The 26346-nt window shown below is 39.3% G+C and overlaps 1 protein-coding gene across 2 annotated transcripts; it reads right to left on the bottom strand.

Moving 5' to 3' along the window:
- Nucleotides 1–272: 272 nt before the first annotated feature.
- Nucleotides 273–26343, bottom strand: FBXO7 (F-box protein 7). 2 transcript variants are annotated; one of them, XM_016185063.2, is made up of 9 exons: nt 26011–26343; nt 23930–24224; nt 17156–17383; nt 14429–14570; nt 10687–10770; nt 8512–8616; nt 5223–5399; nt 2349–2386; nt 273–929 (listed from the first exon to the last, which is right to left on the bottom strand). In XM_016185063.2, exons 1-9 carry the CDS (start codon nt 26130–26132, stop codon nt 564–566), a joined length of 1557 nt encoding a protein of 518 aa, XP_016040549.1. In that variant the 5' UTR covers nt 26133–26343; the 3' UTR covers nt 273–563. The 2 variants fall into 2 exon arrangements, with proteins under 2 accessions (XP_016040549.1, XP_060050345.1); XM_060194362.1 differs by lacking the exon at nt 26011–26343 and adding an exon at nt 25818–25994 and having other exon boundaries at nt 23930–24072.
- Between the last annotated feature and the right edge of the window lie 3 nt (nt 26344–26346).

Genomic DNA, 26346 nt, shown 5'->3' with positions numbered 1-26346 from the left:
GATGTGGCTTATGCTGGTATAGGGGATTGAACTTGGGACTTCGAAGCCTCAGGCATGAGTCTCTTTGCATAACCACTATGCTATCTACCCCTGCCCGCTTTTATTCATTTTGTAAGTCAGGCTTCTACAAATAATTTCCTTGGAAGGAATTTAAAATAATCCCCTGCAACAATCTGACAACACTGAATAGGCTCTTTGATCATTTTGAAATGTTCAAGTAATGTAAGCTGTTTTGAATATTACATATCCTTCTGTAATAAAAGACTGCCATGTAATTTAAACTTTTCTGCTTTTAATCTGGTTATAACATTATCAGTGAATAACCTTCATTCTAAATGGGAATTCAGAGGGGGTGAGGGAGTCAGTAGCAACCTTGTCATGCAGTGAACTCAGGGGTCAAACCATCCCTGGAGCTTTACTGAGAGGTTTCTGTGATTATGTTTCTCACCATCATAATCAAAGAACTTTAGAGGTCAGTGCCCTACTGAGATGACATCTGTAGTTTCAGAATGGAAGAAAAAAAAAATAGCAAAACAAGCTCCAAAAGTGAGATCACAAATCAATCATATGAATGGTTGCCTGCTGTCAGTTGACCGACCCCTACCGGGTCTTAAAGGAAATCTGTCACTGGGTCCACCTCGCCCTGGCAGGAAGGGGTTAGGTTCTGGAAGTGGGCCAGTTGGGTAAAAACGTGGTCTGAGTAGAGGCGTCTCCCCACGGCCAGGTATGAGTGAATTGAGTGGATCCCCAACAAAAGGAAGTGTTAGTCTTTCATCATATTCACCACCAATAATTCCTGGAGGAAGAAGACTGCTAGGGGGAAATGGCCTAGGGCTCAAGGGGTTGGGGTAAAAAGGAATGGGGTGGGGTAGCATCACAAATCGTCCTCTCTGAGCTTCTTTTTTCTGTTTGTGCCTCTTCTTATACAGCTGTAGAAAAATAAGAATAAGGTGAATTGACTATTTTCTAAAAGTTCTAATTTGCTTTCATTGTATAGACCTGTATTTTTCTTTTCCCATACTATCTAAACAAAGGACAAACTAGTACACAAAACAGAACTTTTACCAGTTTCTGAACTGCAGGTGAGCACCTGTGCTAATTTTAAGTAAAAATTCCAAAGGAAGAATTAACTGAGTGATATATACTCAGTGTGGACACTGCAGTCTACAGCTCTCAGTTAATATGCAATATTAAATCAGCTTATTTTCAAAGTGAAAATTTTAAGTATTTGTCGTAAAGATCATCCCTCACATAAAAAGTTAAGTTGGGCAGAGAGAAGCACCTAAAATCACTTTTTCAGTTGCCTTATACCATAATTTAAACTGCAAAAATCAGATGCTTAGTTTCAAGGAGGGGACATATTCTAAAGACTAGTGTTGTGTATTTTGTGCATATTTTGGAGACTTTAATTGAATGTTACTCTTCTCCAATCCTTCACCCCAAGCTTTTCTTGGTCCTATAAAGTCTTTTAGAATAGTCAATTTAGGAGCCAAATGATGGTGCAAGAGGTTGAGTGTATATATTGCAATGCTCAAGGATCCAGATTCAAGCCCCTAGTCCCCTCCTATAGGGGAGAAGCTTCACAAGTAGTGGAACAGTGCTACAGATGTTCTCTATCTCCCCCTTCCCTCTAAATTTCTGTCTCTATCCAAAATAAATAAAGTCTATTTATTATTTGTCCAATGTACTATTCTAACTAGTTAAAAACTACCTCAGTATAAAGCCAACTTACTAAAAAAAAAAAAAAATTATTTTCTACAAAAAAAAAATAAACTGGGCTAGGCAGTATGGATGTGGATTCAAGTCCCAGTCCCCACCTACATAAGGAAAGCTTCACGAGCAGTTAACCAGTGCTACAGGTATCTTCTCTAACTCCCTCTCAATTTTTTGGTCTCTATTCAATAAATAAATATTTTTATGCCAAGTAAATGCTATATGTATATAATTGTTGCAAGTTTTTTTTCTGGTATAATTTTTTTCTGGTATAACAGAAAATGAGGACTACATATAAGGTAAAAGGTGAAGTCATTTTTATTTATTGAAAACAAGCAATATATTTTTTAAAAAATTAGATTTCAGTGATCCTGGGTCCATGCTCCCAGAGGGATAAAGATTAAGAAAACTTTCAAGGGAGGGGATGGGATACGGAGCTCTGATTGTAGGAATTATGTGGAGTTGTACCCCTCTTATGCTATGGTCTTGTCAGTATTGCCATTTTATAAATAACTTTTTTAAAAAATAAGATTTCACCATATCATTTAAAAAGCGAAAATATGTTCTTAATTATCAATACATTTGTTATCTTTGTGCTAGGCAAATTGTGCCTTGGTATGTGTAAAAATACCTACCTCTTTCCAGTCTGTGTCTCGACTTCTGACAGTGCCATCTACAAAGAAAAGAAGGAAGAATTTAAAAACACTTCATTGCATTCATAGCATTCCACGTCAGGTTTGCTTTTGTCTTAAATAAATTGAAGCTTACTCACTAGACAGAAAATGGAAAATGAATCATTTATTTAACACATCCTATGTCATTTGTACTTTTATGACACTAACTCAAAACCTCTCTTGACAGTTTAAGGGCAAAATCACTGTTCTGTGCCACATGGTTAATTCAATAGCAGTGACTGCCTCGGGACTACAACAGAACAAGTGGCCATTCTCTCCCTGCATTTACTGGTCCCATACTTCTACTGCCCCTAATCATACAGAGGTGCGTTAACTGCTTCTAGCCTTAGCTCTCCTGTTACACTAAACTGGCTGACAATCTCCATTACAGCCCATGGTCATCACTATATAGGTAAAAGTGATTTGAGGTTTTTCTTCCACATTTAGGTCAGATTATTTTCTCTCAACCATGTTCTGAATGATGAAACTCTCAGAAGTATGTCCATGACTAAGTACTTTTTAATTTATTTATATATTTCAAATAAATGAAATGAGGAAAACAACCCCACCAGCATTCAATCTAATGAGAAGTTTGGACAAAGGACAGTGATGCCCTTCCTAAAAGTCATTATCAATACATTGGTTTGGAAGAATATTTACAATCACCTTAGTCCCATTAAGATTAAAGGAAAATTATCAAGTCTGAACATCAATTTTACAAATGATCTTGTTGACCACAATTTGAAAATGAAATAAGAGACTGAATATACAACCAAGATGGTATTTTTTTATCATAGCCTGATTGATTTTTTGTGTTGGTGATGGTGGATTTTCCAATATATTGATGATTTTTGTCCTTTCACTTTGACTATTACTTTAGAAAATATCTTAAGATTACATTAGGAACAAAATAACATTATAAACTCTGGATTCAGAGCTATAATCAAAGTGGAATGAGGGCCTTAAGGGATGGGGGGGGGGGGTCCGAGTGTTGGTGCACCTAGCTGAGCGCACACATTACCATGTGTAAGGATCCAGGTTTAAACCCAGACTCTCCACCTACAGGTAGGAAGCTTCACGGGTGATAAAGAAATGCTGCAGGTATCTCTTTTTCACTCCCTTACCTCCCCTTCCCCTTACAATTTCTTTCTGTTCTATCAATTCAAATTTTAAAAAAAGAAGAACCATGGAAGAAAAGGGAATAAATATTGTCATTCACCCTTTTAACATTTAAAGTTAAAAAAAGTGTTTTTTAAAAAAAAACCTAAATAACTCTACGTAATATTCTACTCTATTTTTTTCAAAAAAGGGGGGGCTACCAATTAGATCTTTAGTTGCCACGGTGGTATATTATAATATCTAGTACAGTATCATTTAAACTTTTTTTTATGTGAACCACATTTTGAATATTTATTTTTTGCCTACAGGGTTATCAATGGGGTGTGGTGCTGACATTATGAATCCACTGCTCCCTGCAGCCATCTTTTACCTTTTTTTTTTAATATTTATTTTATTTATTTATTCCCTTTTGTTGCCCTTGTTGTTTTACTGTTGTAGTTATTATTGTTGTTGTCGTTGTTGGATAGGACAGAGAGAAATGGAGACAGGAGGGGAAGACAGAGAGGAGGAGAGAAAGATAGACACCTGCAGACCTGCTTCACCGCCTGTGAAGCGACTCCCCTGCAGGTGGGGAGCCAGGGTTCGAACTGGGATCCTTATGCCGGTCCTTGTGCTTTGTGCCACCTGCGCTTAACCCGCTGCGCTACAGCCCGACTCCCATCTTTTTCCTTTTTTAAAATATCTGTTTTACTGGATAGCGCTGAGAGAAACTGAGAGGAGAAAGGGAGAGAGAGAGAAATTGAGTGGAGAGATATGGAGACCTGTTTCACCACTCGTGAAACATCCTGCTGCAGGTGGGGAAAGAGGCATGAACCCAGGTCCTTGCTCAGTTCCCTGTGCACAGTACTATGTGCACTTAACTGGTTGCATCACCGCCCAGTCCCCTCAAATACTTTACAGAATACATCTATACTTACTCCTGTTTTATAAAATGCACAGATACTCCCCACCCATCCCATTTTGGTTTTGCTTTTGTAAAATGATACATACATAATTGATTTACAACAGGAGACCCTTTACTGCTTGAGAAAGACTTTACTGCTTAAGAAAACACTGATATGTAATAAAATAGTGGTAGCAGAAAAGAAGTTCCTGGATTAGGCTTTTATATTTGGGAGAACATCTCTTCACCTCTAAGTTCCCACCCTCATCACAGCTACAGTAATCAGCAGGTCATCAAAATAGGACTGTACTTCCCTACAAGGGAGCAAAGGTCCACTTAATTTGTACACTAAACACATCCCCTGAAGCTGTTTAGAAATGCAGTGTAGCTCTAGGTAAAATACTGAGGATGGTCAATAGAGAAAACAAACCATCATACTTCCATTTGTCTATTCTGAAATCATCTATTTAGTTTAGTGGGCTATTTGTGTTTTTAAGGCCCCCAAAATTAAAAAAAAAAAAAAATTCAAGATAGAGCCTAAGACATATGAAGCTTAGAGTTTCTTTTCTTTTCTTTTTTTTTAAAAACCAGAACACACCTCAGCTCTGGTTTATGGTGGTTCTGGGGATTGAACCTAAACCTTTGGAGCCTTAGGCATAAGAGTCTCTTCTGCATAACTATTATGCTATCTACCCCCACCTGCTTAAGAGTTTCCTTATAGTAAAGCTATACACTATGATTTTTGCAACTCTTAAGTCTAGAACTCAAAATGCTTGGCAAGCTAAGACCTGGGCAATGAAGATCCCTTCTTAACATATTATCGTGGAAATCACCTCGAAAATCTCGCAGATATAAACATCTCCACAGGAGTTGGTCATTTGAAGCAATAAAGAGGTCATGACAAACTGCAGACAAAGACAGGACAGAGCGGATATCCAAAAGTCGGAAGATTCGTAGTTTCAACTCCAATGGAAGGACAAGTAGCCCAAATATATCTGGAAGGTTCAGTGCTAAAAGGAGGGGGGAAAAAAGACAGGTATTGCTGAGTAAAGAACATCCAGCTTTCTTCATATATTCAGGTTACCAGTATGTTCTTTTTTATTTATATTTGTTTACTTTTTAGTAAGTTAATAGGAGTATACATTATCATAGTTCCCAGCATCCCCTCCTTCGAGTGAGCTTAAAAATCTGCCCTCCCCACCCAAAGTAAAAAGTCTTTTACTTTGGTGCAATACTCCAAATCTAGTCCAAGTTCTGCTCTGTTTCCCTTTCTGTTCTTTCTCAATTTCTATGAGTGGAATCATCCCATACTCATCTTTCTCTTTCTGGCTTATCTCATTTAACATGATTTCTTCAAGCTCCAAGATGAGGTGAAGAAGGTGACTTCACCATTTTTAATAGCTGAGTAGTATTCCATTGTGTATACAGATCATAATTTTCTCAACCAATCCTCTGTTGTAGGACCTGAACCCCTGGGTTGCTTCCAAGTTTTGGCTATTACAAATTGTGCTGCTATGAACATAGGTATACACATATCTTTTTGGATGAGTGTGTTTGACTCCTTAGGATATATCCCTAGGAGAGGAATTGCTGGGTCAAAAGGAAGGTCCATTTCTAGCCTTGTGAGGGTTCTCCAGACTGCTCTCCACAAGGGTTGGATCAGTTTACATTCCCACCAGCAGTGCAGGAGGGTTCCTTTGCCCCAACAACCTCTCCAGCATTTGTTGTTGCTATCATTCCTGAAGTATGACATTCTCACAGGGGTGAAGTGGTATCTCATTGTTGTCTTTATAGTTTGTTCTTTTCTAAAGAGGTGACAAAGTAGATAATGGTCTCGAAGACCCAAATATAATCATCTACAACAACAACAAAAAAAATTCTTTTCACCACTACAGTCTACTATTCCCAGATCAACTTTCCTTTCCATTCTTTTTATTTCAGATAGAGGAAGGGAGAGACCGCAGCAAAGCTCTCTCATCTGTGGAGCTTCCCCTCTTTCCATGGTGCTGCAATGCAGTACCAGGGCTCAAGTAGAATCTTGCATACACACTACCAGGAGAGCTATCTACCCAGTTCTGCAAAAAAATGTTTAACCCAGAGTCAACTACAGTAGTACTACTAAGTTCAAGCCCCTAGTTCCATGTATGTTTGAGTGAAAATACATACTTTTAATATACATCAAATGACAATTTCTAAATAATAGCCAATAATGACTTTTGTTTCAAGCAATAAGTCAATGCAGCAAGAAAAATTTTCTAGTGAACTACAGAAAGTGGGTAATTCACTAGCTTTTATCAGTATAATTGGTTCCCAATTTTGCCACTTACTGACTGTGACTTTGGATATGATACTTACACTCAATTCCTTCATTTTAAAATGAGCTTGTACTCTTACCTACTTCACTTGAGTTGTTGATAAATATTCATAGAGTGCTTATGACAGTGTTCATCACAAACAACTCAAGCATAGACAATTACTATTATCAATATATAGCTCTTAAAAAGCTGGAGGAAGAAGGAAAGCAGATAAATTCAAAAGCAAAACAAAGGAAGAAAAGAGGAGCAATGTATGTCCAAGTCAAATGAAAATTATGCTACTTTTCAATATCTATGCTATTCTCCAGTAGCAAAGATAATCAAAATTAAAAAAAAAAAAAAAAACATTGAAAATTCACGTTTCTTTTCTCTCAATACCAAATAAGGAGTAAAACCAGGAGTTCGGTCAGTAACGCAGTGGGTTAAGGCATGTGGTGCAAAGCACAAGGACCAGAATAAGGATGCTGGTTCAAGCCCCGGGCTCTCCACCTGCAGGGGAGTCGCTTCACAGGCAGTGAAGCAGGTCTGCAGGTGTTTATCTTTCTCTCCCCCTCCTCTCTCCATTTCTCTCTGTCCTGTCCAACAACAGCAACATCAATAGCAACTATAATAATAACCACAACAATGGTAAAACAACCAGGGTAACAAAAAAAAAAAAAGTAAAACTAATAACAATAATGATGGCATCAGGCAACCTAAGACCTAAAATATATTTCTTTAAGTAGAAAGCAAATAAAAGTCATACCTATTTTTATAGCTTTAATTACTAACAGACAAAGGATTATTGGACATTATGATTTCTCAGTCATTTTCTACTCTCTACTTAAGACTTTTTTACCCATTATCATGAGACTTAGTCATTTTGTACTTGTTTTACTCAATGAAATGTGAGTGGAAGTGGCATATAATTTCTGAGCCAGCGTTTTAAGAACAATTGTTGTCATGTTCATGACCCAGGTTCGAGCACAGCCCCCACCACACTGGAGGAAGCTCAGTACTGTGATGTTTCTCCTTCTCCCCATTCTATTCCCCCTTCTATCTGAAGAAATCAATTCAGAGCAGTGAAGCCCCAACTACAGAACAAACAAACAGCCTACTTTGTCTTCTGCCACAAGAAAAGCGTGTTCTAGAAAAGGATTAGTCCTTCAGCTCAACCTAACCCACAACACAGCATGTATAAGAGAAACAAATATTTTAGACTTAAAAAAACATTTTAATGCACTACAAATAAAAGAAAGCTGACCAATATAAGTACCGTAAGTGAACTTTTAAAACTTAATTGCATTTTCAGCATCTGTGAAATATAAAATCTACTTTAAAGTTAACATTAAATAAAAATACATGTGAAATATCAAATGTATCTAGTACAGCACCCAAAAATTGTTTAGAGCAGGTCTGCAGGTGTCTATTTTTCTCCCTATCTCAATTTCAACCTCTCTCAATTTCTCTGTCCTACCCAATAAAAAAAAAATTAGCTTCTAGGAGCAGTTGGATTTGTAGTGCTGGCACCAAGCCCCAGCAATAACCCTAAAACAAAATAATAAATGAATAAATAAAAATTTAGAACCACTTTATAGGCTAAATGTTAATTATGTATTTTTTGAACACCTGTTATAGACATTAAGGATAAGTACAAAATGCTGTGGAGACACAGAAAGTGTATAGCATTTAATAAACATTTATGCTTTGCCTTAAAGAGCAAAATTTCCCTAGGAAAAGAATAAAGGAGTCATATGTCATATAGTCAGAACACAGTAAGTAAAATATTATCTCTACTCAATTGATCTGTGATAATTCATAGACTCACCTTGTCGAGTAAAAGCCAGAAGAGGATACACCAATTGGTCTTTGAAGAGACGAGAAAGCTTCGGGAGATCTTTGTAGATCTTTGCTACATTTTCCCCTAGAATAGCTGTTTGAATAAAAAAATCAAAACAAAATCAAGTGGAATAACATGCAATGGTATCCTGTTCTGCCAAAAAAAATCAGAAAGGTTAAGAATTTTTCACAAATGACTTCTACATAGATAAGCATTAATGGTTCTGCAAAAGATTTTCATACCTGAGGATCTGAAATCCCAGGTTCAATCCTCAGCACCACTATAAGACAGCTGAACCGTGCTCTGGTCTCTTTCTCCCTCACTATATATATATATATATTTCTGTATCTCTCTTGTCAATAAATAAAATATTTTTTAAAATAATGCCTTTAAATTTAAAAAAAGAAAGAAAAAACCAAAATCCCTACTAGGAGAGGAAATATAGTAACTAAAAACTATATCTAGGGTGGGGACCGGGAGGTAGCACAGCGGGTTAAGCGCACATGGTACTAAGCACAAGGATCCTGGATAGAGCCCCTGGCTCCCCATCTGCAGGGGGATCACTTCACAAGTGGTGAAGCAGATCTGCAGGTGTCTATCTTTCTCTCCCCCCTCTCTGTCCTCCACTCCTATCTCAGTTTCTCTCTGTCCTATCCAACAATAACAGCATGACAACAGTAATAATAACAACAAAGATAAACAGCAAGGACAACAAAAGGGAAAAAAATAGCCTCCAGGAGCAGTGGATTCATAGTGCAGGCACCCACACACAGCAATAATCCTGGAGGCAAAAAAAAAAAAGAAGGAAGGAAGGAAGGAAGGAAGGAAGGAAGGAAGAAAGAAAGAAAGAAAGAAAGAAAGAAAGAAAGAAAGAAAATGGTTAAAAAAAAAAAACTGAATCTAGGGTATATAGTTAAAAAAAAACTCATACCTGGGTGGGGGAGATAGTATAATGGTTATGCAAAAAGAATCTCATGCCTGAGGCTCTCAGGTCCCAAGCTCAGTCCCCACACCACCATAAGCCAGAACTAAGCAGTGCTCTGTTATAAGAAGAATGCAAACAAACAAACAAACAAAAACATTTATACCAAATTTACAAAGAAAAACCCAATCTATATAACTAACAGGCTACATTCTAGTAAGAAAAACTGTGGTGGGGCTAGGTGGTGGCACAACACTAAACTAGTCTGTCATTAATGTTGACTGATCATTATGTGTTCTGATAATCTCCTTTTCTGAGCAGTTCTAGTTAGGGTAAGTCAGTTTCTTATGCCTTCAGGACTTCAAAAACAAAATAAAAAGCTAAAACTAAGCAGCCTTCCCTTGAAGACACTGCTGTAAATGCCATCTTCCCACTGTGCCACATGACTCCCCATATGGATTTTAAAGTCCTAAGTTTAAAATGGCCATGAAATGGGAGTGACATCTGTAAAGCAATATATCCTACACAAAACAGGCACAGAAAGGATGTTAATTTCTCTCCACCCCTTGTCTTTTCCTCTAACCAAACTGCCTCTCAGCTTCAGTTTAACAAAAAAAAATTAAGGAGAAAACTTATCTTCTTTTTATCTATTAATAATTTTTGCAAACTTTTGATCAAGTTCCAGCAAAATAACAGCCAAAGTTATACAGTTTAAGCATGTACTTTCTGGCTGTCTGTATCCAATAAATAAATAAAGATAAAAATAATAAAAATTTCAGTCCTTTGAAGTATCTTTCAGGTGTTTTTATTTTTATTTATTTGGTTTGTTTTGTTTTGTTTCCTGAGTTATTGCTGGGGCTTGGTGCCTGCACTATGAATCCACTGCTCCTGGAAGCTATTCTTTCCCTTTTGTTGCCCTTGTTTATCATTATTGTTGTTACTATTGTTGCTACTGCTGTCATTGTTGCTAGATAGGACAGAGAGAAATGGGGAGTGATGGGGAAGACAAAGAGGGAGAAAGATAGACACCTGCAGACATGCTTCACTGCTTGTAAAGTGACCCCCCTGCAGGTGGGGAGCTGGGGAGCTTGAACCAGAATCCTTACACCTGTCGGTATGATTGGTACCATGTGGGCTTAACCCGCTGTACTACAGCCCAGCCCATTTAAGTGTACCTCTCAAAGCTTTAATCCAAAAGTTAAATCATAAAAAAAGAAAAAGTTATATCATGGTTATATTACCTGATTCTTCTTTGCAAATAAAAGATTCTGGCAGCAGCTGCAATTTTTTCACACTTCTAATCTCATTACTGATTTTTAGTGTAGCTGTAAATAATAAAAGATAAATAATGGGAAATTTTTACCACTTCATCATTGCATTTTTTAAATATTTATTGTATAGAGGCAGAAATAAAGAGAGAAGGGAAAGACATACAGAGAGAGAGCGACCTCCAGCACTACGTCACCACTTGTGAGGTTCACATCTGTAGGTGAAGACTGGGGGCTTAAACCCAGCTTGCACATTATGGCATGTGCAACTCAGCCCCTCAATTGCATTTTTTTATGGGTCTGCACTTCCTTACCCCAATATACAAAGGACACATTATACAAAACAAACTGTTTGGTGCCTATTTTCTTCCCTCAGAGAAAAGTCCAAAGTGTAAACCCCCCATCACATGAAGTGAAATCACTCTCAACCACTACCTTAAAAAAAAAAAAAAATCTGATATAAAACCCACTATCAACAGTGGCTCACTGATGGTTAAAAGATAAACAAGGTTAACAGGAGACAGTTAAACATACCAGAAACATTATTTCTAACAAGGTCAAGTAAAAACTCCATTTATTTTTTATTTAACACTTAGCAAGGAGTCTACCCTTGTTTATTAAGAGTCCTGCTGGTTTTCACAGCATCATCTCCCTCTGTACCCAAAGGACCAATATCCTTGACATCACCAGAGGGTTCAATTCTAATCATATACACAAAGACATACTTCATCTTATTCTATGAAAGAGCCAGTGATATGCTTATGCACTCGTGCACTGAGGACGCCTTAGGTAAAGGAGGCTTAAGGAGGCACTGCTGCTTTTCAAAGCATCAAGTCTAGAATGGCTGGCTGCCAGTAAGTTACCAAGTTGCTGACTTGCCAAGGGACAAAATATTAGAAACTAAGAAACTGTCAAGATACCATAACAGCTATTCTCTTTATACTAACTATATAAAGGTAATATAAAACCAGGTGTGCAGTGGCACACACAGTTTAGCACATACATTACCATGCGCAAGGACCAGGTTCAAGCCCCCAGTTCCTACCTGCAAGGGGGAAGCTTCATAAGTGGAAAAGTAGTATTATAGGTGTCTTTCTCCCTTCCTGTTTCCCCTATCCCTTTCAACTTCTTTCTGTCCACTTAACTAATTACAAGATACTGAGAAAGTTACAACCTCACATGGTAGCTCTAACCTTGCAAGTGATGTAGCAAAATGATTAGATATAAGAGAACTGCTGAACTTCTTCATATAAAAATGTCCAAATAAACTTTACATTTCCTGTGGTCTGCAGATGCTACAGTGGACTTTTAATCATGAGATCTTGAATTCAATCCCCACCATATGTGTCAAAGCAGTGTTCTGGTTCTCTCTTCCTTTTTTTTTTTTTTTTTTTTTTTTCCCATCAGGGTTATCACTGGGGCTTGGTAACAACACTACAAATCCACTGCTCCCTTAGGCTGGTTGTTGTGCTTTGCATCATGTGCGCTTAACCTGCTGCTGTGCTACCGCTTGACTCCCAAAATCCACTGCTCCTGGTGGCCATTTTTTCTTTTTTTTTTTTTTTTTAATTTCTGTTATTTGACAGGAGAGGGGAAAGGGAGGCAGAGAGGGAGAGAAAAAGACTCCTGCTAACCTGCTTCACTACTTGTGAAGCATCCTCCCTACAGGTGGGGAGCAGGAGCTCAAATCCCAGTCCTTGTGCATGGTGATATGTGTGCTTAACCAGGTGAACCACCGCCTACCTCCTCACTCATTATTATTAATAAGTAAATAACTTTCACACCTGAGGCTACAAAATCCCAGGTTCAAACCCTATCACCACCATAAGCCAGAACTGAGCAGTGTTCTGATATTAAAAATATATATTAAAATAAACTAATATTTTGTTAAGTTACATTTGCTGTTTGTGATGGAGAGAGACATTGCTAGGTTCTAATATCATTAGATAGTCACATTCTGACAAAGGTAGAATACCAACCACCAAAGTTGCTGAAGCTGCAATTTTGAAACTTTTAAATAATATCTGAAAGAATTTAGTGGTTAAAAGAGCAGAAATTACACAAAAGGGGATCTAAACTATCTCTGATTTCAAATGGTACAATTCAGTGGCTTTCAAAAATTAATTTTAGCAGGATAAAACTCCTCTTTTCAAACAAAATCTTGTTAGGGACATCAATAAACGAAACATCACCATGTTGCTGCATAGTGTTTTAAGTGATATTAGTGTAAGGGGCTCTACTAAAGTTTCCCCCTAGCCTCTATTTCAGCAGAAGTTAGTAACTCTAAAACATGTTGAAAGTGATTAAGACATATCAAAGTCTGTACTGAAACATCACAAATGTAGTCATTTCTATCTTTTTTTTTATTTTTTATCAATGGATAAGAGACAGAGAAATCAAGAGGGGAGGGGAGATAGAGAGAAAAGCAGCCCTGCTTCACCATGCAGATGGGGACCAGGGACTTGAACCTGGGTCCTTATACACTGTAATGTGTGCATTTAACCAGGTGCGCTACCACCTGGCCCTCCAGTCATTGCAAATCTTTCCATACTGTTTTATCTAGGTAAGAGGACAGATCTCAAAAATCAAAACAGAACAAAATAGAAGATCCAAGCCACTCAAATGGATCTCCAGACTGTGTCTTCATGAAACTTCCAAGTGGCATGAATGTCTTGGTGGCATCTGAGTTAAAATGAAATGCTGCAAGATGGAAGTATTGCTATCCCAGTGGTATTTCTTAATATGAAAGAGGACTAAAAACATCGAAAATCAAAGAAACTATTCAGATTGACTTTCTTCAGGGTAGAGGGTAGGGATAAAAACCGCACACGGGGCCAGGTAGTGCCACATGGGCTTAAGCACACATAGTACGAAGCACAAGGACCAGAGAAAGGATTCTAGTTTGAAGCCCAGCAATAAACCCAGAGGCAGGGAAAACAAACAAAAAAAAAGCACAGTTAGGCCTTACAACCCTCAGCAATGTTTCTATGCTCTACTGTTCTCAAATGGCACTGGACAAATAGTACCCCAGTTCAATTTCACCTCTTACCATCTGTCAGTTCAAGACCTTGGTAGTGAGAAGTGGGGGAGAGAAAGAGGAGGAGATATCCACAGGAATAAAGATGGGGAGGGGAGAAGTTCATAAATAATAGTATTGTCTCACTATTATCGCAACTGCCCTTGGATTAAAAAAACAAAAATTGCAAGGTTAAGAAACTAAGAGTCTGACTGCCCCAGAATAAAAACTGCTAGCCTAAACATCAACCCTATTTTATAATCTTTCAGACTCCTGCTATCAATATTTTAGAGATTAAACAAAATTAAGAAAAACGAATAACTTTATCATGATAGCCAAACACTGATTATAAACATGTAGAAAGATATATTTAAGTATTCTTTTTTTTTTTTTTGTCACCAAGATTATCCATGGGGTTCAGTGCCAGCACTGTGAATCCATTGTTCCTAGTTGTCTTTTTTTTTTCTTTTTTTCTTCTATTTTAATGGATTGGACAGAGAGAAATTGAGAGGGGAGAGGAAAGAAGAGACAAAGAAAGACAGACACCTGCAGACCTGCTTCACCACTCATGAAGCCTCCCTTGCACCCTGGTCCCTGTGTTTGGTATGTACCTAACCTGCACTTGTCCAGATGCACCACCATCCAAACCCTTTTTTATGTATTCTTTAACTGACAATTATGACCATGCCATTTAATTACCATTTATGACAATTAGGTTTCCCAAAGGCACACAGGTGAGAGCAGCAGAGCCCCCCTCACAGAGAGGATGTGTGTACAGCAGCTTGTACACACCACCAGACTTCCAGTTCTCTGGCATGCAGACAGTTTTGGCTTCAGTTCCCTGGGGAATGAAATGAAAGGGAATCAAATCATGAGGAAAGGTATTACTCTTCAGAAACTACAAATAGTGCCTGATTTTGTCTATAAATTAGCATTTCATATAATCACCTTGCTAGTTTGTGAAATAATTAATACTGTTAACTCAATAAACAAATATTGCATGGGATCAGGTGGTGGCTCACCCCATAGAATGCACACATTACTATATGAGAGGACTAGAGTTCAAACCTCCTAGTCCTTATATCAGGGGAGAAACTTCACAGTGGTGGAACTGTGCTACAGATATTTCTCTGTCTCTCAGTCTCATTCTCCCTCTCTCTCACATTCCCTCTATTAAGAAAGAAAGAAAGAAAGAAAGAAAGAAAGAAAGAAAGAAAGAAAGAAAGAAAGGTACCAAATGATCTCACTCATAGGTGGAACTTAAGAAACAAGAACAGTTAAGGAAAGCTTAAGGTGAAATGTGGACTGGGTATGGTATACTGCACCAAAGCAAAAGACTCTGGGGAAGCAGGGAAAGTGATGGAATGAAGGGACACTGGGATCTTGGTATATGATGGGGGAGGGGGATCTGGGCTGGGGGAACAAGTGTCTGTCAGATACCCAGACACCAATCTTGGGGAGATGAGGAGTTGTCCCTATGTGTCAATGACTGTACTGTAAACCATTAACCCCCAATAAAATACATTTAAAAAAATGGCCACCAGGAGTCAATGACTGTACTGTCATTAACCCCCCGTATAAAATACATTAAAAAAAAAAAAAGGAAAAAAATGGCCACCAGGAAACAGTGGAGTTATGCAGGCACTAAGCCCTAGCAATAACTAGGAGAGGGAAAAGGGAAAGGAAAGAGGAAGAAAAGGGAAGGGATAAGAGGAGAGACAGAAGAAGGTTATATTTCATCAGAATTTGGGTTGAAAAAAAATAGTATTAAATAGGGACTGATTTCTCTAAATAAAAACTTCTATACCTAGTAAAACCATATCTTTATATATCATAAGACCTAGCTGTAAATATCACTTCCTTTATGAAGTTTTAAGAAATCCTGTTTATCATTCCTTCTGTTTTTTTATTTGGGGTGGGGAGAGGGAGAGAGACCACAGCATGACTCCACCATCAATGGAACTCCCATGTGGAGACAGGGATCAAATCTAGAGCCTGGAGCATGGCATGTTTTGATATTCTACCAAGTGAACTATTTCTCTCTCTATTCCCTCAATATTCTGCTTATATTTCTACTGTTACTTACTTCCAGTAACCCATTACAATTTTGTTTCTTTCTCATGTATATAGATTCCTTGAGGACAAGGACAGTCCCAATAACATTATATCCTGAGTCCTGGCTCAGTACATGGCATGCTGCCAATGTTTGATGATCACCGATTACTCTACATCAGTTACCCAAAACCTGGTCTGGAAGTCAGCAGCATGCTACTGTGTGGGAGTCAACAAGAACTCAGGATCCACCCTAGAATTATCAAATGAAAACCTGCACTGTAATAAGAGCCCCAGGTATTCTTATGCATACTAAAGTTCCAGAAACTCTAAATGTTCTCTGGCATCCTATAATATGTGTATGTCACTCCTAGAATTTAACCAACAAAGTATGATTTGTACACTTGCTTTTCCTCATTCTTAAGACTACAATTAATCCAAGAGCGGAGAGCAAGTACTACAACTAACATGTGCAGATGCTTATCAAATGGAAGGTGAATGAATGAAGTTAGGAAATTATAGCAAACAATATCCCTCTTCCTAAATGAAGCTTAAGTTACTGACAATTCACAGGACCATTAACATAAAAAATAATCTAGGTAACACAGAAATAATAATAACCCAATGAGCCATTTAGTCATGTCCAACGCATGTCCACAAACCACATACTGTCCACATATCTGAATGTGATCATTTTCCTTTTCTTAAAATTTAATCATCACTGTCACTGCTTCTCCAATACTAAGCTAAAAACTGACAATAGGAATAATGGAGAGGGGAAAAGAGAATAGGCACTGATTGCCTTTTATAAGATCATCACTTTATGTAGCAATTTATCATTACTACCCAACTACATTTAGTAAAATAATCTTGGGGGTGGTGGAGAGATAGCATAAAGATTATGCAGAGACTCTCATGCCTGAGACTATGAAGACCCAAGTTCAATTCTCCACACCACCATAAACCATAGCTGGTCAGTGCTCTCATAAAATAAAATAAAAATTAAATAAGTAAGTAAGTAAAGAAATGTAGAAGGGACCAGGTGATAGCACACCCAGTTGAGCGCACATGTTACAGTGCCAAGGACCCAGGTTCGTGCTCCTGGTCCCCACCTGCAGGTAGAAAGTTTTGCGATTGAAGAAGCAATGATGCAGGTCTCTCTCTCTCTCTCTCTCTCTCTCTCTCTATCACCTCCTCCCCTCTCAATTTCTGGCTATCTCTGTCCAATAAATAAGTAAAGGTAATTAAAAAAAAAAAAGAAAGAAAGAAATGTAGAACAGTCCAATACCTTCCTGTTATTTACAGATTTACTCCCTTTCCCAAGGGAAAACTTGAATCCTCACAAGGAATTTGTTTTCTGCCTGAAGTACTTACCTGAGGTATGTATCCAGATTCCAACATGAGAAGATGTATCAATATGATTAAGGCATCATTGGAGTTAGGAGAGTCAGCTGATAGATACAAGACCTCTAGAGAATGTGGCACTTGCCCATCCATCGACTCGCTGCAGAGCATTGGTTCTGAGGGGCAAAAACCTGCTCCCTCTTCCATATCCATAACATCTTGAATTGATTCAGATTCAAAATTTTGACTAGTGCTTGCCTGGAAAAAGGTAACAAAAACAATATACTCATTAAATGGGGTTTTACTTTCATACACTCTACATTGTAACCTAAAGTGAACTGAGACTAGTGTTCAATTTCGAAGTACATCAGTGGGTTCAGAAATGGGCACAGTTGGGGGGGTCGGGCAGCAGCACAGCGGGTTAAGTGCACATGGCGTAAAGCACAAGGACCAGTGTCAGGATCCCGGGCTCGTGTAAGGATCCCGGTTCGAGGCCCTGGCTCTCCCCCACTGCAGGTGGGTCGCTTCACAGGCGGTGAAGCAGATCTGCTGGTGTCTATCTTTCTCTCCTCCTCTCCCTCTCCCCTCCTCTCTCCATTTCTCTGTCCTATCCAACAACAACATCAGTGGCAACAAGGGCAATGCAACAAAAGGGACAAAATAGCCTCCAAGAGCAGCGGATTTGTAGTGCAGGCACTGAGCCCCAGCAATAACCCTAGAGGGAAAAAAAAAAAAAAAAAGAAAGAAATAGGCACAGTTAAGTGTGCCCCCCTAAATAAATGAACCTGCAATTTACTTTCCCAACTTGGAGCTTTTATCTGGTTTTGTTGTTGTTTATTTGTTTGTTTGTTGCCTCCAACATTAGTGCTGAGGCTCAGTGCTGGTACTACCAATCCACTGCTTCTGGCAACCTTTTTTTTTTTTTTTTCCATTTTGTTGGATAGGACAGAGAGAAATTGAGAGAGGAGGGGTAGATAAGAGAGGGCGAAAGAAAGATAGACAACTGCAGCCCTGCTTCACCACTTCTGAAGCGATGCCCCTGTAGGTGGGGAGCCAGGGTCTTGAACCAGGATCCTTCATAGGCCCTTGGACTTTGTACTATGTGAGTTTAACCCATTGCTCCACCGGCCGGCCTCCTGGTTTTCTCATGTTAATGCTAGCTAGTATACCAAAAACCTGGAAATTATCCTGAACTTCTCTGTCTAGTTTACTAACTTTATTCCCAATCTTATCAATGATCAAATCTCCATTGAATCTCTCTCTCAAAGGCACTCTTCCCTACTCCATTGGTACTTCACTCTTTCTTATCTCCTGACTTCCAACAATAGCCTCCCCAAGTAATCCCACTCCACTTTCTTAACCTCTCAACATAGTCTACCTACTGATGCCAGTCTTTGTTTTACTTATTTTCACTTATTGATTTTGTTGTTGCTGCGGCTCTACTGCTCTGGGCTGACTTTTTTAGATAAAAAGTGAGGGAGAAGTATCACAGCGCCAAAGCTTTCTTCATTCCTTTAGTTCTTCCATGTGGCATACTGGAGGGCCTGAACTTGGGTCAAGTACATAGTAAAGCAGGCATCCTTCCAGGTGTTGTTTTATGTTATTGTTTGGGGGGGTGGTTTTTTGTTGTTGTTTTGGGTGTTTTGTTTTGTTTTTGCACAATTAAGAATCCACATCTTATGTTCCAGCTTAAAACTTGAGACAGGATGGTCTAGGGAAAAGCATTGATTAGGATGCCTAGCTTATAAGCATGAGGTCCCCAGTTTGATCTCTCGCATCATATATGACCCACATAGTCAACGACTGCCACCTCTCCAGATTCAAAGGAGGTCTCAAAACTTTACATCAGGCTCAACCTGACGCTGTTAACTGGCCACGGAAGAAGGGCAAATGCTAGAAGAAGAAGAAGAATATATGTCATTGTGATGCTCTAGTTTTCTCTTCCCATCCACCCTCTCTGCTGTCAATACATATATATATATATATATATATATATATATATATGTATGTATTTAAAACACTTGGACAGGGAGATGATGCAGCAGTAGAGAACATGCCTTACATAATGAAGCCCTGGGTTCAAGGCTTAGTACCACATGAAATGGTGAAGCAGTATTCTAATTTTTCTCTTCCTCCCTCTATCTCTCAAGAAATACACAAATTGAGCCCCCGCTCCCCACCTGCAGGTCTAAAGGTGTCTATCTTTCTCTCTCCCTCCTATCTCCCCATCCTTCCCCTCTCAAATTCTCACTGTTCTATCAAATAAAATAGAAAAAAAAAAAAAAAAAAAAAAACCTGAGATTCCGATACTGAACTAAGGTTACTGAAGAGGGGATGGGGCAGGCTGGCAAGGGAGGAGACGACCCAGTGGACTATGGGGAACAAACACTTGGCAGCAGGTGTGAAGTGATAACACATAATTTGAAATGCAAAACTGTATCCTTAAAAGACCTACAGAATTGGGAGTAGGGCGGTAGCGCAGCGGGTAAAGCGCATGTGACGCAAAGCACAAGGACCAGCATAAGGATCCCAATTCCAGCCCCCAGCTCCCCACCTGCAGGGGGGTTGCTTCACAGGCAGTGAAGCAGGTCTACAGGTGTCTATCTTTCTCTCCCAATTTCTGTCTTCCCCTCCTCTCTCCATTTCTCTCTGTCCTAACAACGATGACATCAATAACAATAACAACTACAACAACAATAAAAAAACAAGGGCAACAAAAGGGAAATAAATAAATAAATAAATATAAAAAGACGTACAGACTTGTAAATCACTACTTCAATTTTTAAAAAATTATTAAAAAGAAACAAAACTTGCCAGTGTTTCCCCAACTCAGACAAAAGTATTTCCTAAAGCAGTGCCTTGCAGTGTGACTTTAGCTGTTTTCAGGAGACCCAAAATCAAGAGACTTTGGAAAATGCTACATGCTAACAATCATCTAACCTCACTCTCCATATTCACAAAATACATTATTAGTGCTAAAAGCTATGAGAAGCCCAGTAATTGTATTAAGTAGACATAACAGTCAGAAACACTATCTTCTTTCTTCACTGTTCAGCATACCCTGGGTACTTACTCTCTCATGAAACAGGTTGTTTTTTTGTATTGTAAGATTTGTACAGGGTGACTAAAAATTTAGTGTGGAAACATCTTGACATTTAGATGAATGTAAAATGAATAATAGTAAAGAAAAATATATGGGTGGAACTTGAAACAATAGGAAATTTATCCCTGTAACTAAGGATAAATTAATTTTGTCATTGTGTAAGGAAATTCATATAGTACCTGTTGAGTCTTTATTTATTTTGTGTCCAGGATTATCGCTGGGGCTCAGTAATGACACTATGAATCTCACTGCTCCTGGGTACCATTTTTTCCATTTTATGGGATAGGACAGAGAGAAATGGAGAGAGGAGGGGAAGATAGAGAGAGGGAAAGAGATACATACAGACCTGCTTCACCACTTGTGAAGTGACCCCCCTGTAGGAGCTGTTGAGTCTTTAATGACATACCAGGGATAAAACGGTATCAGACTGTAATATAAACTCTAATCTGCTTTTGAGTCACTTGTCCAGAGAGATGATGCCAAACATTTTTTTTTCATTTTCATGTGCATGATATGATAAATATTCATATCTTATCAGAATTGCTCAGAGAATGTCAGTGGTCTTCATGGGGGTGGAGTAAGGCCTGACTAGCTTACCAGAAGACTCTGATATTTCCTCTCCCAAGTCATTATCAAGTTAGGGTAACATTTGAAGTACTTTTCTACAGATATTCTTTCTTATATCTCCCTTTCTTTCCCCCCTCTCTGTTATCAGTAGTAAGTAGCCAAAAGTTAGACGTCCTGTGTACTTTATAACTAACTACGTATTCAGAGGTTTTTTTTTTTTTTTAATAACAGTGGTTTGTTCAGAAATACAATGAAGCCTCCTTTTTAGAAAGTATAAACTGTCACTGGCCTCTAGACCCTAACAAGTGAATTTGTATCTTTCCTATAAACTATTAGGGATGGATTTTCAGGGTCTAACAACCATTACATTCTTCCACTCTTTTACTTGTACTATGTGTTTTTAATTTCTTCCATCCCTGTACTAGAAATGCAAACTTAAAATGAAACAGCATATACTTTGCAATTAAGAATTGAGCACATGGCCAGCAAACAAACTTTCTGAGCAGAGTTAGTACAGTAACATTAGTCTTACTGAAGCAGTGTAGTATGTCTGAAATCCCTCCTGTACTATGAGTCTGGAGATCTTTGTTCATTTCAAAATGTTAGCTGGTTGCCTTGATTGTTATTTAATCTAAGTCAATCCCCATCTGCAGGGAGGAAGTGCTGGGGAATTATGCAGATGCAGTCACATCTGCCAAGATGTCCCCTCAGGCTTTGCCACTTCGATATTTGATAGATATTTGATATTCGCAGTGCTTTTTTCAACCAATCCTGTCCCGACACATCACTCCTGGTTGTTGCCCTATAAAGCACTTCTTCTTCTGCCCCTCATCTCTCTTGCCCGCTTTTCACTTCGGCAAAAGGATGTAAGGTGCAAGGTACGGTGCTGCCCTTAGCAGGAGGTGGCCATTTTTGCTACCTCCTCGTGGCCCCAACCACTGCACACTCACCCAACTCTGAGGTGCCCGTGCGAATAAAGATTTGTGTTCCCTCTTCGCTCCGGATCTCCTCTCTCTCTTCTCTGTGGCGCAGCCTGACAGGAAGGGTCACAAGTGGTAAAGCAATACTATAGGTCTATCTATCTATCTATCTATCTACCTATCTATCTCTCATCATCAAAAGGGCATGGGAGTGGAATGGGGAAAGGACACCAGGAATGGTGGAGCTGTGCAGGCAACAAGCCCCAGTGATAATCCTAGTGGGGAGAAAAACTGAGTCAAAATCCATAGCATGTGTGAAAATGCATCTTTTGTCTTGCCTACTTTATAGAATTGTTACATGGTGCAAATGAGAAAACATCAAAAGAACAAAAAGAATGTGTAAGATACTACACTTTAACATTTGATCAGCAAGCATTTATTGAGAACTTACTATGTACCAGGTACTGCCCTGGGACTACCAAAAAACGGTGATGCATTGTTCTTTTCTAAGGTTGTGGTCTTGGTAGGATGTAGCTGTGTAGTGAGAAAACTGTATTTCAGTGTGATGAAGTGCAGTAATCAAACCCTTTGCAGAACAGTGTGTTGATCTGTATTACCGCAGTTGAAAGGGTGGGATTAATGGAGTAAAGAGGAGGAGCCAGGCCAAAAATGAACGTGATACAGAGTCATGGATCAAAGAAGGCCTAGTAAAGTGAACGTGATACAGAGTCATGGATCAAGGAAGGCCTAGTATACTAAAATTACAAGTATTAACTTTTCAGAATGGTCTAAAATGAGATTAATAAACAAATTATCAACAACATATACTATTGAAAGTTCAATTACTGGACAATCAGAACAGCACACAGAAGTAAAGGAAATAGCCCTTCTACCAGCATCCCTAAATTAATCAGCAAAAAAGATTCAGAAACATAACTTAAAGATATAGTTAAATATTTTTACTCATTCTCCAAATAACTTCTACATGACAAAAACACATGCATATGTAATAATTTCAACAACAAAAAATTGTAAGAACACTCTAAACGTTATAATAAAATTGTATTTGTTTAATCATTCTGGATTCTCAAAGGATCTGAACATAGATGATTTACATAATATAACAATTTGTTGAAAAAAATACTTTTATAACTGTTAATGCTGTGTTAGAGGTACAATGAATGCTTATAAATGTTTATAGTCCATTTAAAAATTTAGGGGAGTCAGGCAGTAGTGCAGCGGGTTAAGCGCACGTGGCACAAAGCGCAAGGACCGGCGTAAGGCTCAACTGGTTCGAGCCCCTGGCTCCCCACCTGTAGAGGAGTCACTTCACAGAAGATGAAGCAGGTCTGCAGGTGTCTGTCTTTCTCTCCCCCCACCACCGTCTTCCCCTCCTCTCTTCATTTCTCTCTGTCCTATCCAGCAACAATGACATCAATAACAACAACAATAATAACTACAACAACAATGAAAAAAGGGCAACAGAAGGGAAAAATAAATGAAAATTTAAAAAATAAATAAATCTTTAAAAAAATTTAGTTGGGGTGTTAAGTATATAAAATGTCTTAGGAAATTAGATCAAAGAAAAGACGTGGGAAATCAACAATGGAAGGGAAAACTAGTCAGGCCTTGTTAAGGAACTGGATATGAGCAATCAAAAGTCATTCTAAGTTTTAAGCTGAGGAAAGCAGTAGTACCACTGGAAGTCAAAGGATACATGTTTGAAGAAAGGAGAACCTCACTGCATACATTTTCATATTTATGTTGATCTACAGAATCTAAGGCAACAATTTTTTGTAAACCCAGATACAAATGTCCTATAAATCCATGGAAATAACTGGAATATATAAAGCTTTAATAACTAGACAGAAAAACAAAGATAAGAATCAGGAACTTGACGGCAACAACAGAAGCCAACAGACAGTTTATCTCACCATGTGTGCCCCGGATAGTTTATCTCAAGGAGTATCTGAAGAAAAACTGGGTTCTGTATAAGTACCGTGTGCTAACCGATTGCGCCACTGGAGCTCAAAACTGGGTACTCCTAATGACAGTTCAATATAGGTTCAGGCATTTAGCAGTTAAAAAAATAATAAATCCTAAACCAGCATCATCTGCAATCTACTGACTATTATGTCTGGTACAAAATCCAATCCAGGTATTCAGTATGATTTAATAACTAAATTATTTCCAATCTTGATCTTTAATACTCACCACAGTGTCATCATTCCAGACATTGGATTGGGCTGCCTGTCCTTGAACTGAATCAGTTGGCTGTTCATTCTGTATGCTGGACTGACTGGAGCTGGTGGCCAAAGAAGGTTGGCCATTATTCTGGTGTGAGGAATGCTCTGAATCTGTGGATGAAGGTAAGTTAGGTTCTGGAATGGCATCTTCAAGAACCAAACATATTAAGTCCCCAGAAACAATCCCATATGAAGCCAAGGTTTCTTCATCTCCAGTGAGGGCATCTTTGTTGTTCAATGTAATTGCAAACCGGGTATCAGAACTGCCAAGAAAAACGGATAGGGATCGTAAGAGCTATCCATTACCATTCCCCTCAATAGTATATTTGGAACACAGATAAAGCACATGGTATGATCCTAGAAGAACTAAAATGAAGAAGACAAAACAAAAATAAGAATGTCAAGAATTCTGAATACCTATCCAAAATTACTTGTTAGGACCAAATGCTTACACTATTGATTTCTAGAGGCAAAAAGTCTAGCCTACTGCATAGGATAGAGCCTGAAGCAATAAATTTTCATCCTTTCTAGTTCACAGACTATCTGGCCTTGGGAAAATAGCCATCATTTCATCAAATTTTGGTGAGGAATAATTAAGCCATTGTAGAATATTTTATAAGACACTTTACACTCAGCAATGCTGATTTAACTTTTTTAAAATTTAAGAAAGAAATGTGATTCTTTGAAAATTATGTTTATCATTTCCTATAAAGTTGCATTTTCCAAAGGGAGGAGAATAATCCACTTAAGGTTTCATTTCACATGTAAGTAATTATTTCTTGCCAATTAAGATATCTTTGGTAGACAAATCATTCAATTACTACTCAAGCTTTGTTTTCTAATACCTTGACAAACAAAATGTTGAAAATTGGCTATGTGCCCAGAAAAACTTAATCCCAACTTGAGCCCAAAAAAAGAACAGCTCAAGTGAGTTATGTATTTATGGATGTCATACATATTTGGTACCTAGTATTAACAGTCATTCAAATATCTGTTCATAGGAAAGGGAAAGGACCACTTGTTTAAAAAACTATCAGCATTCCCTAACCCTTTAGAAAAAGGGAAGAGCTATTCTAAAGTCACATGTGGCTTTCTATAAGAGATGTTAACAAATGGCCTTGCTTTCTGAAACTGAAAATGAAACCTAAATTCATTAAGAAATAGAATCTTAGAAACTCCATGCCCTTACAAAAACCATTCATGACTCCCCAGATCAATTTTCTCAGCAACTTTTCAAAAACAATGTCATGTAGATGCACTTAACTGCCTATTTATTATATCATACTTTCATAAACCGAAACTTACATTCATCCAATTAACCAGATTAACCAGATTAAAACGTAAAATAAACCTCCCTGAAAATAAAGCGGTTTCATCTGAAGTCCCTTAAACTAACAATCTGATCCTGTATTTCTCAGCTATCATTACCCGCTAACTGCAAGCTCCCCAGGGTCATCCTAAGATCAAAGTTTACCTCCATCTGTGCAAAAATGCAATATCTAACCCGCGAAAACTAAATGAACGGAAACACACGCCGACACCTTGCACTCTGTAAAACTTGTGCAGCAGCGGGGAAGACAAGTGCTCGGAGCGGCAACCGGCAGGAAAACCCCCAAAGCAGCTCTGGCAGCCTGGCAGCAGCGGCGCCCTGACAGGTGGGGGGGGGCTATTGCTAACTCCACCGAGCACTCCCCCCAACAGCTTCACAGTGCGGAGCTGGAGATCTCAAACCCCTAAAATCCTGCAATAGTCTACGTCCGGCCAAAATCGCAATTTCCAGCCTGACGTTTAAAGGCCGAGGGACGAATGTGCGAGCCCGCCCACCCTTGGGTGCGGAAACACAGGCGACGGCTCACCCTGGGGGGGTGCGGAACCCCCAGGCCGCCAGGCCATGTCCGCCGCCGGCCAGGACCCGGGCGAGTTGCGGCCCCAGCGCGTCACAGTCCTGGGGACTCGCGCGCAGCCCCGCCTCACGTGACAGCCCCGGGCGGGGCTGGCCCGCTCCACCCGCCGCTCCGACGCCCCGCGGCCACCCGCACCGCCGCCTACCTGTAGCCGCAGCCCCGCAGCAGGACCTGGCTCAGTTGCGCGCGCAGCTGCCCCAGCGTCGGCTCGGATCCCGGAACCTCCAGCGGCCACGTCCGCTTCTGAAGCCGGACCCGCAACTTCATGGCGGCGGCAGGAGGAGCCCCGGACCTGGAAGCCCGAGATGGAGACGACAGGGCAGCCGAGGAACTCCCGTCTCCAGCGGCAGCGATACCGAAGCTGCACCTACGGCAGCTGGAGAAGGGGATATATGCTGAGATTTATAGGGGTGAAGGCCGCCCAGCCGCGGGCCACCCAGCCGGCCGTTCTCCGGTGGCAGGAGCGCTCCGCCCTTCTCCT

Source organism: Erinaceus europaeus, chromosome 7 (genome assembly GCF_950295315.1).
Source record: "Erinaceus europaeus chromosome 7, mEriEur2.1, whole genome shotgun sequence".
NCBI classification, from domain to species: Eukaryota; Metazoa; Chordata; class Mammalia; order Eulipotyphla; family Erinaceidae; genus Erinaceus; species Erinaceus europaeus.
The sequence above is the reverse complement of the archived record's forward strand: the minus strand, read 5'-3'. Positions and strand labels throughout refer to the sequence as shown.

Coding starts and splice junctions, on each gene's coding strand:
- FBXO7 (XM_016185063.2), bottom strand. CDS start 26,132: ATGAAGTTGCGGGTCCGGCTTCAGAAGCGGACGTGGCCGCTGGAGGTT. Junction 10,771..14,428: donor AAACCTAATTGTCATAAATG/GTAATTAAATGG, acceptor TATTATTTACAG/CTACACTAAAAATCAGTAAT. Junction 930..2,348: donor GAGACACAGACTGGAAAGAG/GTAGGTATTTTT, acceptor ATTTTTCTACAG/CTGTATAAGAAGAGGCACAA.